The sequence below is a fragment of the Puma concolor genome, chromosome E4, assembly GCF_028749965.1.
Source record: "Puma concolor isolate L17-30 chromosome E4, mPumCon1.1.hap2, whole genome shotgun sequence".
Classification (NCBI taxonomy): Eukaryota; Metazoa; Chordata; class Mammalia; order Carnivora; family Felidae; genus Puma; species Puma concolor.
The window spans coordinates 57,890,604-57,903,994 of NC_141683.1; the positions used below are offsets into that span (position 1 = coordinate 57,890,604).

Below are 13,391 nucleotides of genomic sequence, written 5' to 3' on the forward strand. Positions count from 1 at the left end.
GAGATCCAACTGATGATTATCAGAGGGAAGGGGGTGGGGGGATGGGCGAAATAGGTGATGGGGATTAAGGAGGGCACTTGTCCTGATGAGCACAGGGTGATGTATGGAAGTATTGAATCATTATATTGTAGACCTAAAACTAATGTAACACTGTACCTTAACTAACTGGAATTAAAATGGAAACTTTTTAAAACCACCAAAAAGCAAACAAAATAAACAAAATAAAAAAACAAGCCAAAACCCAAATGTTGAATCCAGCATCACAAATTACCCTGCCTAGGGATACTTCTTTAGTTCATTTATGAGCAGACAGGAGAATGCTTCCTAAAAAAACTGAGGAATTCGTAGTGTTACCTAGAGATGTTGGTAGCTTTTCAATATATATATAGTAGTATAGTAATAGCTAAAGATCGAACTCACACTCAATAAATATTCATCATGTGCTTAACTTGCATTAGGCACATTCACATGTGATTTATGAATCTCTGTGCAAGTTAACTAAAAAAGTTAACTAGCCCAGACATCTTTTTCAAGTTGCCCTTTAATCACCAGAGGCATCAGGTCATTGATACATGTATAGCACTGCATACAACTAGTGTGAAAGTTTGGTCTGTAATTTAAATCTTGATTTAAATTTCTAGCTGTATAACTTTTGACTCTTCCAAATTTGAAAGTTGTGAGCATGCTAATTTACATGACTGGTTTGTGCTGAAACTAATTTTATTGGTTATGGCAGGAAAATTAGGATTCTGAGATTCAGTAGCACATCGTCACGCCTGTTTCACAGTTCCACATGAATCATTTCAAAAAGGACCCAAATTTCAGTCACAGCATTGCTGGACCATATTGTCTTCACTGCAAGATAAATTAGGGTTTCCAAGGTGTTCTAAATGGATATAAATGTTTCTGCATTCTGTGAGTAGACCCAGAATGGTTTTGAGAGTAGGAATGGCACCTGATTCATCTTGGTCTAGATTACATTAGGTAATCTGGGTTTCAGGGCATTTTCCAAGGCTGTAGAAAGATTTTATCAGCGTGTAGCAAGTCAGACCAGGTCAAGAGTTAAGTGATAAATGTTTGATTTCTTCCGGTTGGGACAAGTCTGATTTCCCTTATTGTGGGAGATCACCAGAGCAGAGACTGTTGGACTCTAAACTTTGATCACTTAAAAATTAAGGGTTATTTCTTTTGACCATTCTGTCATATGTCCTTAAAAGAAAATTGAAACAGTTAGGTTCTGAACACCTTTGAAAGTCCCCCATAATATTATTTTTCATTATAATTAATGGCTTAATTTTTATTTTATCAAAAGGATCCTAAAATTAAGAAATAAAGCACGTCTTTATTTTGTGGAGAGAGTAATATGTAGTACACGACATTTTTTTGGCCTGTTTATTAAAAATTGGTGGGAGGGGCGCCTGGGTGGCGCAGTCGGTTAAGCGTCCGACTTCAGCCAGGTCACGATCTCGCGGTCCGTGAGTTCGAGCCCCGCGTCAGGCTCTGGGCTGATGGCTCGGAGCCTGGAGCCTGTTTCCGATTCTGTGTCTCCCTCTCTCTCTGCCCCTCCCCCGTTCATGCTCTGTCTCTCTCTGTCCCAAAAATAAATAAACGTTGAAAAAAAAAAAATTTAAAAAAAAAAAAAAAAAAATAAAAATTGGTGGGAAATTGTCAGAATAATGTTTTCTAATTAGGAGGTGTTTTCCAGTTTTTAAAAACTAGGTTGCCTTTATGATGGTTTAAGAAACTTAAAGTAGACTTTTTAAAATAACTTCATTTGGCCTGTTTATTACAAAACTGTTATGGAATTTCACACATCTGTTTCAGTATGCAGCTCCTCATAGACTACTGCACTGTTTCTCAATTTTAATAGGCCTCATTTATCCTATAAATAAACCTACATTTTCTTACCTGATCAAGTGAGCAAACAATAGGGGTCAGATGTGGCAAACACTTTAACAAAAAGCACATGTTTAGCCGTCAGGGTGAGGTAGAGTCATATCAAGATTGCTTGAAGTTATTAATGGCAGTAAAATTTATGCTTCCTCCTGTTTTCCCAATTAAATCAAGAAGCCTTTTTTCTTAGGATTCTTCTATCACCAGCTGGTTCCAATACTCTGTGTGTGAATATTGCCTGGGGTGTCTCCATTTCTACAAGGTAAAAGCTGACCGAAGCACATTAAGTCAATGGTGTGGACCTGTAGGCTAGAAAGCAGTCATTGTTAAGGGCTTTATTTCGGTCCCTATCGTTGGTACCACAAGAGTGCACATTTTGTAGGGTGTATTATAAGTTGTTATAGTATGCTTTAGACATAATAAAAGGCCACTATAGACCAGGTAATAAAATAATTAAAATATGTTGCAAATATTTGAAAAATGAACTATATGGCAGAATGTGCGGTTGTACCTAAAATGAATGAAAATGCATCAAAAGTATTTGATTTTAGAGTACTTAGTGAATATGTCTTAATGTGACTGAGCTGTTGAGCTTACTGGTAGCTTTACAATTTCAGTTTTTTATAGTTTTTATATCAAGTCATTGGACACAAAAATCATTTATCCATGAAACCCTGTATCACAAGACTATTGTTACACTTGTTTTCATACTGATCATTGTAACCTACATTCTGTAATGTTCCCCCTTCAGCTCATGATTAAAAGCTCTTGGTTTTTATCTGTTCATCTCAAATCTTTATACTGTGAACAAATCTATTCTAAAAAGGAGACTGTCCAGTATAGTTGTAGTCTTAAAAATGATCTCCTCAAATTCAAGTTTAAACTAAGGCTGTCTGCTCATACTGAGCATATATATCTTATCTTCTCCTGGGGCCTTTGTGACTTCAAAGGGAGTTTTCTACTTTGAATGAAGACATGGAGTGCAAAAGAGAATGGGAATCTGGCTAATAACGTGGCCCATAACTTGTGTTCTCACTCTGTTTTTACAAAGTGTTGGGCTGGGTCTACTGCAGAAGCGGAAATTTGGCTTTGAGTTCTGGTGTTCAAACTCATATTTCTGCTTGACTGAACTGTGAATGGAAAATCCCAAGTGTCTTACAAAATTAGTGACTAACTGGTGTTTTTACTAATCACTTCGGAGATGAAAAACTGAAGACATTTTAAAATTCAAAACCCATCAGCATGCGTTTGCCCTTTAATTGGCAGAAAATCGATCATGAGAGCAGTCCAGAGAACGTTTTTTTTTCCTCCTTCAGCTGCTCCAGCTGAACTACAGCTGCAGATTTTTTTAAAAAGGAAAAAAAAGTCTTGAATGTACTTTATAAGTGCAGTAATTCCCACAAATCAGTTACTGGAGTTAATGACCAGTTTGTTAAGGCATTAACTGCCCTCAGCTGGGAATGACCAATTTGGGGGGAATGGCTGCACAACTGCTAAGATAATTCACTAACACTTTCAAATAATGATCCAGCTAATTAACGGTGAATTCCTGTGGAAATCCTATCGAAGTACTTATGACCTCTGCGTTTAATAGCCAGTGAGTTCATCATGATTCATGTTTATTACCGTAAATACCAAAGGAATCATAATGACTAGGCCATTTTTTTTCCACCCTGGCCTTATTACTTGAACAGATTTGACTAATCCACCTCTAGTCATTAAGGACCTAGTTCTCAAAAATATTCAGTCTTTTCACTGCTCTGCTCAAAATTCACAGGGCCTTTGGTGCTATGCCAGCATACGGACTATTGGCAGCCTGTTTTTACTTGGGAATAATTGATGTCTGTAAGTCTTAAAGGAGCCCTTTTGAAATGCCTGCCATTTGTAGGATGTAGAGGAATCATAGCTGGTTAGCTGCAGTTTATGGTTCTTAGTCATGAATTCTTATGGGAAAATCATACCCCCAAGCCCCAAATTCATTTAGGATATACAAGATTTTTTTTGAGGTTTATTTTTTAAAAACTCAGATATCCTTTCTTCCAATCAAAGAAGATGATTAGCTTATAATGAAGGATAAGCTCTTAATTTTACTTGGACCATTTAATCTCTCTTAATGACTGTTTATTGCTATGTGATCTGCAAATTAGCCTTTAAGTAATAATAAATGTTGACTGCCAGAAAGCCATTACTTTTTGTGTGCAGCTGTGTTTGAGGAGATGAATTTAGGTTATTTCCAGACATCTTCCCACTCCGGGTATGCACTTTTGTCCTAAAATATTTTGTCCTTTTTTTACAGCTGTCAGAATATCTGCTAGATGCCATGAAGTTATAGGCTGTATTTTCATCAAGCAACTAATCATTTATGTAATAATTAATGCTTCAGTGAATAATTACAGTTATATACTGTAATATATTGCAATCTTCATTCATATATTGCAGTTCTTTAGTAGAGAAAGGAAATATGTGATTTGCAGCAATAAGATGTGAATTAGAATCATCAAGGTAACATGGGTTAGAAGATCATGTATAGGATATTTACATCTTTTTTCTGAGTTAAAGGGCAAATGTCAGTTTCTGTATTTTTAAATTCCCTAAAAAAATACAAAAAAGAAGAAAATCAATTTTTAAAAAAGTTTTTGATGTTTATTTGTTTTTGAGAGAGAGAGAGCGAACAAGCATGGGTGGGGGAAGGGAAGAGAGAGGGGAAAACACAGAATCCAAAGCAGGCTCCAGGCTCTGAGCTGTCAGCATCCAGAGCCTAACGCAGGGCTTAGAACTCATGGACCCGAGATCATGACCTGAGTCAAAGTCAGATGCTTAACTGACTGAGCCACCCAGGCGCCCCAGAAAATCAATTTTTTTAATGTTTGTTTATGTTTGAGACAGAGAGTCCATGAGCATGTGAGTGGGGGAGGGGCAGAGAGAGAGGAAGAGAATCCAAAGGGGGCTCTGACGGCTGACAGCGCAGAGCCCGATGTGGGGCTCGAACCCATGAACCGTGAGACCATGACCTGAACCAAAGTTGGACACTTAACCAGCTGAGCCACCCAGGTGCCCTGAAAATCAAATTTATAGGTATTTGTAAATCACGTGATTGGGTTCCAGGGAACATTTACCCAGACAAAACCAGAAGACATATCAGCAACTTGTGTTATATTGACCTGTGAGTACAATATTGTAGTCCCTTAGATCTGTCATCACCTCCTTTCCCACTTTTCGCAAGGAAAAAGAATACCTCTGGTGTAATGCCTGTCATATTTCAGTTTCTTTTGTTCAGTTGTGCTCGGCCTAAACAAGGGGGGAAGCATGGGACATGCCACTTGCAGGTAAATAAGTAATGTAGCTAATTGTGAGCTTTGTCTGCAGTGTTCTTAGACTTCTGCCTGAGTCCTTTCATCTTCTTGATAGCTGATCACCTGTATAGTTTCCTACTCCAAGACTGAGTTTAAGTTCTACTGCAGATGCAGAAGCATGAAAGAGGGGTGAGAGATTCACAGTGTGTTTGTGGTAGTGGTGGAGGACGAATGTGTACTGAATCTGTATTTTGATTATGTTCTTTTCTCAAGTTGCACTCTTATTAAGGAATTTATAACCCTGTAAGAATGAGAGAATGATGAAGGGCTCCTATCAGATAGGGGTCACTTAGTGGAGTCTTGTAGTAAGGTAACTCTCTTCAGCCCATACTTTGGGAATAGTAAAGCTTTACGGGAAAGTGACTGAATAGAAGGACAAGTGGCTTAGCTGCAGGCTCAGAATATACCTCTGGACCCTGCCTAGCTCATCTTGGAGAAATCTCCGCTGCTTCTCAAGCCTGCTTTATTTCTGACTATGATCCGATCTTGAAAAGAGAAAACCCCACTGTGTGTGTTAGGGGCACACGATAGTACTGTTCTGTTGGTAAAACAGAAAAAAACATTCTTGTTCACATAATAATTATAGTAAGAAATGATATGTATTGAATTGGTTTATTACTGTGTCAGACTCAGTACTACTAATTGCTTTACCAGAATTCTCTTAACTAATCCTTACGTAACAACCCTTTGAGTTAGGTACAGTTGTTATATCGATTCCGCTGATGAAGAAATTGAAGCACGGAGAGTTTAAATAACACTCACAGGCTCTATCTCAGGTGCAGGAGTCACAGATTGAACCCAGCCTGTCAGAGCCCGAGCTCTGAACCACAGTGTTATGCTACCGGGGCCACTCATCTTTTAAGCTTCTGTAGCACCTTGTGTTTTTTCATAAACTCAAACACTGCCTGATGGTAGCTCTGGTCCAGTTTAGTGAAAGTGAGCTTCAGAACTGCTGAAGATCTAGTCCCCGAAACTGCTGGGGGGGATAATTCCTTTTGTCCCTGTCAGGAACTTCTTTGGCCCTTCAGAACCTACTGTATCTGGGCACAGGTCTTCCAGTAAACAACTGGTTGTTGTTGTGCATTTCATCTTCTCTTCCCCTCTTCGGCCACCTTCCCACTGTCTTCTCTAAGACTCCCAGGTCTCATAGAGTCCCTTCTAATTTCATCTCCTTCCTGTACTATGTCAGTAAGGGATAATGATAATAACAGGAATCCCACAAGCAGGCTTTGTAGTCCCATCTAGATTTGAGTCTCAGATTCATGGTGGTGTCTCCTTTGGAAGGATTCATAACCTTAATGAATATCATTGCCTCATCTCCAAATCAAAGATAGGATCTACCTCCTCACAGGGTGAACGAGAAAACATATGCCTAACATACAGTAGGAACAGTATCACTGTTGGCTTAACCCTTTCTCTTTCCCCTTTTCTCAAACAAATACAGTTCTAAAAAGATTGGCTGTCTGCCAGGCTTTCAGGACAGCACTGCTTCCCTGGAGATTCCACCGCAGGCCTTCAGTTTTCAGCATGCATTGGGGCATGATTAGCATTTTAGGTACATATTATGGGGAGGGGGGGGAAGATGATGGGAACTGGGGACATGTTCAGAGGTGTTTTTTTGTTTTTTTCTTAATAGTGGGTCACGATAGAGAAGAATTAGGAAGGCATTAGAGAGCTGCAAGGAGTTTTCACCTTGGGCCACGAGTGTGGAGAGAGGAGAAGAGACAGCACACAAGAGCAGACGCAGGACTGGCTGAAGAATGAATCTTTCTGTTTCTTGAAACTAGATATTTAGTTATGTTGTGAAAAAAAAATAAGTTATTGCCATATCTGAGATCTGTTTCTTACATATGTGATTCATCTGCTTTTCAGAAATTATTTTAATTTTAGGACTCTACTCCAGGCTTCCTATTCTATCACGTATCCTATATCTTTGATTTATCCTTAGGATATATTACCATTATATAAATTATATTATCAGTGTGTATTATCATTAGCTCTAAAGGAGCTTCCTTGTTACCTATCTTATCGAGTACAGATCTCTTAAAAGTGAATCTTTTCTCTCATCTTATATGAATGATGTACCACCTTAGAACATTTCTTAGAATTCTTTTCATTGACACCAGCAATAGACTCTCCTCAAGCATGGACCATTTTATTCCTGTTTCCACATTGAATTCTAATTTGTTTGGTGATGTACTTTGATCTTGAAGAATCTTTTTTTTTTTTTTTTTAATTTTTTTTTTTCAACGTTTATTTATTTTTGGGACAGAGAGAGACAGAGCATGAACGGGGGAGGGGAAGAGAGAGAGGGAGACCCAGAATCGGAAACAGGCTCCAGGCTCTGAGCCATCAGCCCAGAGCCTGACGCGGGGCTCGAACTCCCGGACCGTGAGATCGTGACCTGGCTGAAGTCGGACGCTTAACCGACTGCGCCACCCAGGCGCCCCGAAGAATCTTTTTTTTTAAATTTTTTTTTTTCAACGTTTATTTATTTTTGGGACAGAGAGAGACAGAGCATGAACGGGGGAGGGGCAGAGAGAGAGGGAGACACAGAATCGGAAACAGGCTCCAGGCTCTGAGCCATCAGCCCAGAGCCCGACGCGGGGCTCGAACTCACGGACCGCGAGATCGTGACCTGGCTGAAGTCGGACGCTTAACCGACTGCGCCACCCAGGCGCCCCTAATCTTGAAGAATCTTTTTATTGGTTATTGATTCTTTGTTTCTTTTACCATTTACCAAGTTGTGTGCTTTGGAATCCTACTTTTCAGTGAACCCACTACATAGAGAAAATATCTTCAAATAATATTTTGTTAAAAAAATATTTTGTAAAAGTTAAGGAGGATTAGAACATACCCACAGCTGAACAACATATAGAAAGAAACTGGAATAGCAGGGAAAAAGAGATTTGCCTTCAGAATATGAAAGTTTGTTGGGGTGCCTGCGTGGCTCTGTCGGTTAAGCGTCTGACTTCGGCTCAGGCCATGATCTTGTGGCTCCTGAGTTCGAGTCGCACATCAGGCTCTGTGCTGACAGCTCAGAGCCTAGAGCCTGCTTCAGATTCTGTGTCTCCCTCTCTTTCTGCCCCAGCCCACTCACACTCTGTCTCTCTCTCTCAAAAACAAACATTAAAAAATTAAAATTAAAAAAATATGAAAGTTTGCTGAAGGACCCTACTTGAAAAGATTTGAAAATATCTCCATACCTAGAAAAAAAAGCTAAATACTGTGAAGTATTATCTGACCAAACCATAAGGATACCCTCCTCCTTGGAGAATAAAGTTGGAATTTTTCACTTTAAATTTTTTTTTTTTCAACGTTTTTATTTTTATTTTTGGGACAGAGAGAGACAGAGCATGAACGGGGGAGGGGCAGAGAGAGAGGGAGACACAGAATCGGAAACAGGCTCCAGGCTCTGAGCCATCAGCCCAGAGCCTGACGCGGGGCTCGAACTCACGGACCGCGAGATCGTGACCTGGCTGAAGTCGGACGCTTAACCGACTGCGCCACCCAGGCACCCCTGAATTTTTCACTTAAAAAAAATTTTTTTTAATGTTTATTTTTGAGAGAGAGAGATAGAGAGGGAGAGAGAAAGAAAGAGAGGCAGGCAGAGAGAGAGAAGGGGAGACACAGAATCCAAAGCAGGCTCCAAGCCCTGAGCTGGGGTTCAAACTCACAAACCATGAGCAGAAGTCAGACGCTTAACCAACTAAGCCGCCCAGGCGCCCCAGATTTCTTCTCTCTTAACCTACGTATTAGAAAACCTGTACAGGGACACCTGGGTGGCTCAGATGTTTAAGAATATGACTCAATTTCGGCTCAGGTCATGATCTCACAATTGGTGAGATTGAGCCCCACCTCAGGTTCTACGCTGACAATGTGGAACCTGCTTGGGATTTCTCTCTTTCCCTCTCTCTCTCTCTGCCCCTTTCCTACCGTCATGCATGTGGGTGCACACTCTCTCAAAATAAACAAACATTAAAAAAAAAAAAGAAAACTTGTACAAAGATTTGTTTGCCTATGACAGGTGTGTTTTATACTAGAATAAGTGTAAAGGCATGCCTTCAACAGTGGGAAAATATGCTTTAGTAGTATCTATGAATCTTTTCTATTTCTATATTTTCTATTTCTATAGATTTCTATATTTCTATAGATTTCTATATTTTCTATTTCTATATTTGCTTTGATCCCAAGAACAAAATGTTGGAATTGGTGGTGTACCCAATTTGTCTATACTTTTCTCATTTTGGAGTAATTTCACAATTTTTGCCTCACATCTTCCAAGTAGAATTCTTACCCCTAAATACTTAGTATATATATTTTCTACAGCTAACTTGTGTTTCTGAATTTACTAGTCTTCATCTTCAGATTAAGTGTACTTTCTCCTCTGTTCTTATATCTCACCTTTTCATCTAAGCCTAGGGTCATTATCCTTAGAGCTTATCTTTTGAATTCAGCGTCTGTCTTCTCCACAGATTGTGTAGTGACATTTTTCAAATAGTAGAAAGGACCTGAAATTTACCCAAAATGATTTCTCCTGCACTCTTTATTCTGTAAATTTTCTATAAACTATAATGCTATAGAGAAACAGACATAAAACATGAGATAAAATAAGTGTTATTTCACATATAAAATGTAGTTTCTGCATGTGTTGTGTTCCAAGTGGTTGAGTTAGTGAATTCACAGATTTTTAGTTAAAATGAAAATGTATACTAGTATGTAGTCATCAGATAAGGAATGGATTTTTTTGTTTGTTTGTTTTATCCCAGGGAGTCATTTTTATACTGATATTGAAAGCCGAAGGAAACAGGCTTTAGCCAAACTATTTTGAAAGATGCAGAAATCCAGCTTTTAAAAAAGTGTTTCAAAAATGTGTTTTATTCTGTCATATGTCTGTCAGTCAGTATAGATCAGTCTTTCATACCCAGTATTAGAAAGCCGTTTCATCTTATCAATTACAGAAGTATTTGAGTGTTACTGTAACATAACCTGGTGAAGATTTTAGGATCAGAGTTTAAATCCCTGCTCATTTACAAGGCCGTGTAGCAAATATATATTTTTCTCTAAGCATTAAGTTCCTCATCTGAAGCATAGGGATAATATTTACTTGACAGATTATTGTTTTCAAGATTCATTTTGTTCTCTCTCTCTCTCTCTCTATATATATATATATATTTTAATGTTTATTTATTTTATTTTGAGAGAGAGCATAAGCAGAGGAAGGGCAGAGGGAGAGGGAGAAAGAGAATCCCAAGCAGGCTCTGCGTTGTCAGCACAGAACCCAACAAAGGGCTCAAACTCATGAACCATAGGATCATGACCTGAGCCGAAGTTAGGAGTCAGATGCCTAAGTGACTGAGCCACTCAGGTGTCCCACCACGTGATATATTTTTATGTAACATATAAGCTCAAGGAAAACAAAGAGTTAGAGCTAGTCACTATATTTTTTTATTTACTTGTAAAAGATCTCCTATAACTTTTAAAATATTTGCCTCAAATCTGAAGCTCTTGTAGAAGTTAGTAATTTCTGTCTTTGAATAAATGTGTTTATTTCTTCTGTTTTAGCCTCTGATTTATTTTTTATTTTTTTAAATATTTTATTTTTAACTAATCTCTACACCCACCATGGAGTTCAAGATCAAGAATCACCTGCTACACCAACTGAGCGAGCCAGGCATCCTTAAAAATGATTTTTAATATTTATATAATGTTATATAATTATAACATGCAAAGCATAATAATTGCATAATGTTTAGATAATATTACCTAAGCATATCACCATTTATTTTATGATTTTCTAAATGTTGGTTATCTAGATTATTTTCAAATTTTCAGTTATAAATAATAACCCATACCCCTGAAATCACTGTTGCACTATAAGCTAACTAACTTGGATATAATGAAATAAATTAAAATATTAAAAAAAATAATAACCCAGTGGACATGCTAGTCCATTTATTTATTTATTATTATTTATTCATTCATTCATTCATTCATTTAATTTCCATCCAAATTAGTTAGCATATAGTGCAACAATGATTTCAGGAGTAGATTCCTTAACACCCCAACCTCTGGTTTTTTAATGTAACACTGCTCCTTGTTTTCCAGCTTTATTGAGATCTAAATGACATATAACATGATATAAGTTTAATGTATGTGATGTAATGATTTGATATATGTATATATTGAAAAATAATTACCACAGTAAGGTTAGTTAACACATCTGTCACCTCACACAGTTAACTGTGTGTGTGTGTTGGGGGGTGTGTGGATGGGTGTGGGTGTGTGGTTAGAACTTTCAAGGTTTACTGTCAGTAACTTTCAAATATATACAATACAGGATTGTTAACTATAATCACTATGCTGTTTAAATATTAAAATCAGTCAGTGGATATTTAATAAGAAACTACCATGTGTTCTACTAAGCCTTGTGAGAATACCAAAGTTCACATGGTCTAAGAATTTCTAACCATCTGGAAAGATATGCCTAATATATCAAAAAATTCAATAAGAATCTAAAACAGAATTTTAAAAAACACTACATATTTTAGTAATTTTGTGGTATGGTAGACACAAGGATAAAGGTGCTAAGTTTATCCTCCATGTTTAAACTTTTAAAATCTTCATATATTATTTATCAATTAAATTCACTTACCTACTTGATTCTTTTAAATTCCACATGTCTTCAAGTATTTGTCATAGCCTAGAATTTTCAAAAAGGATATTGTTTCTTGATAAAACTTTTTAGTTAAACAAGTTTTCTAATTCTAGTTCTGTCACTGACTTAGAGATCATAAATAGGACCTTAAAATATGACCTATCTGCAGGCAAGAAGGACTGCATGATACATAGAATCCCATTTTATTGTTCAATCTATGATATATCATTTGTTTCTCTTTCTCAGTTTTGAGGTGTATTAGGCCTCAGTACTGAGGCAGTCCTTAGTCTGTTTGTAGGCCTTAGCATTTTATAGTCATGTATTTTTTTAATGTTACAAATACTACTGTACTTCTTTTATCATTTAGATTATTTTTCCAGTTTCTGATTCATAAGAATTAAATATACTTTCTGTTCGCTATTTTTCTTATATCATCACTGTTAGGAGCTGTGTTAATCACATATTTTCATGGAACATCAGGGTGAGGATGCCAGTGATCCAATCTGGTTCACAGTAGGCTACTGAAAACAATAAATTCTTTGGTTTGTGGTTAATTTTCTTTTTGCAAAATGCACGTTGTCTCTTGGAGATGAATGATATTTCACAGACAGTATATTCTAGACTTTAAAACTGAAATAGGGAGGTCAAAATATTTTCTAAATTAGAGGTGTATAAGCATTTGATTCAGGAGGTTAAAACTCTTAATGTATTAATTTGAGTGTGTTATACCAAAAAAAATTAATTATATCCATGATTTAATCATGTTCATGATTTCTTTTTCCCAGGTAATGAAAACTACAAACAAATAGCAATGTGTGTTCTTTACCACATTAGCATGGATGATCGCTTTAAATCAATGTTTGCATACACTGACTGTATACCACAGGTAAGTGGTTCAAGTGTTTTTTAAAAGCATTAAAAAAATAGGTATTTTCCATTTTCTTCTCTTGATTTTCCAGATACATTTTTCCCTAAAAAAAATTCCCTCTTAAAAATAATATGAGTTTGTGATAGAAAACTGGAAAATAGGGAGCAGTACAAAAATGTAAATAACTTCGTTATCCCAAACTCAGAGATAACCATTTAACATTTTGGTATATTTCCTTCTACAGAGTTAAAAAATAACATATTGAGATTATATACAGTATGTAATTATATATTACTTTATTTACTTACTAGATCACAATGTATTCTCCCATGTCATTGAAGTCTTCAAAAATTATTTCTCATAGTTATATGATATTCTGCTGCTTAAATGTATCATTATTTAATTATCGTTAAATTGTGTGTTTTTTCCAGTTTATCACATAAAAACAGACGTAAGTAAATTTAGGTAAACAGATGAAATAAGGTGGAATAAATATCATGGTATATAAATGCTTATCCACATCCCTGTGTTTTTCTTTAGTTTAAGTTCCTAAAAGTAGAATTACTAAGTCAAAAGGTACAAACACTCATGTATTTGACATATTTTCTTCTAAGAAGGC

General features: G+C 36.9%; 1 protein-coding gene across 2 annotated transcripts in view; it reads left to right on the plus strand.

Annotated features, from left to right (window-relative positions):
- Positions 1-13,391, plus strand: part of KIFAP3 (kinesin associated protein 3) — a 177,274-nt gene that overhangs the window by 92,605 nt on the left and 71,278 nt on the right. For both annotated transcript variants that reach the window (XM_086693965.1, XM_025926270.2), the window contains one exon: positions 12,690-12,790. In XM_086693965.1, the coding sequence (XP_086550091.1) occupies positions 12,690-12,790 (101 nt within the window). The remainder of the gene's footprint in view (positions 1-12,689; positions 12,791-13,391) is intronic.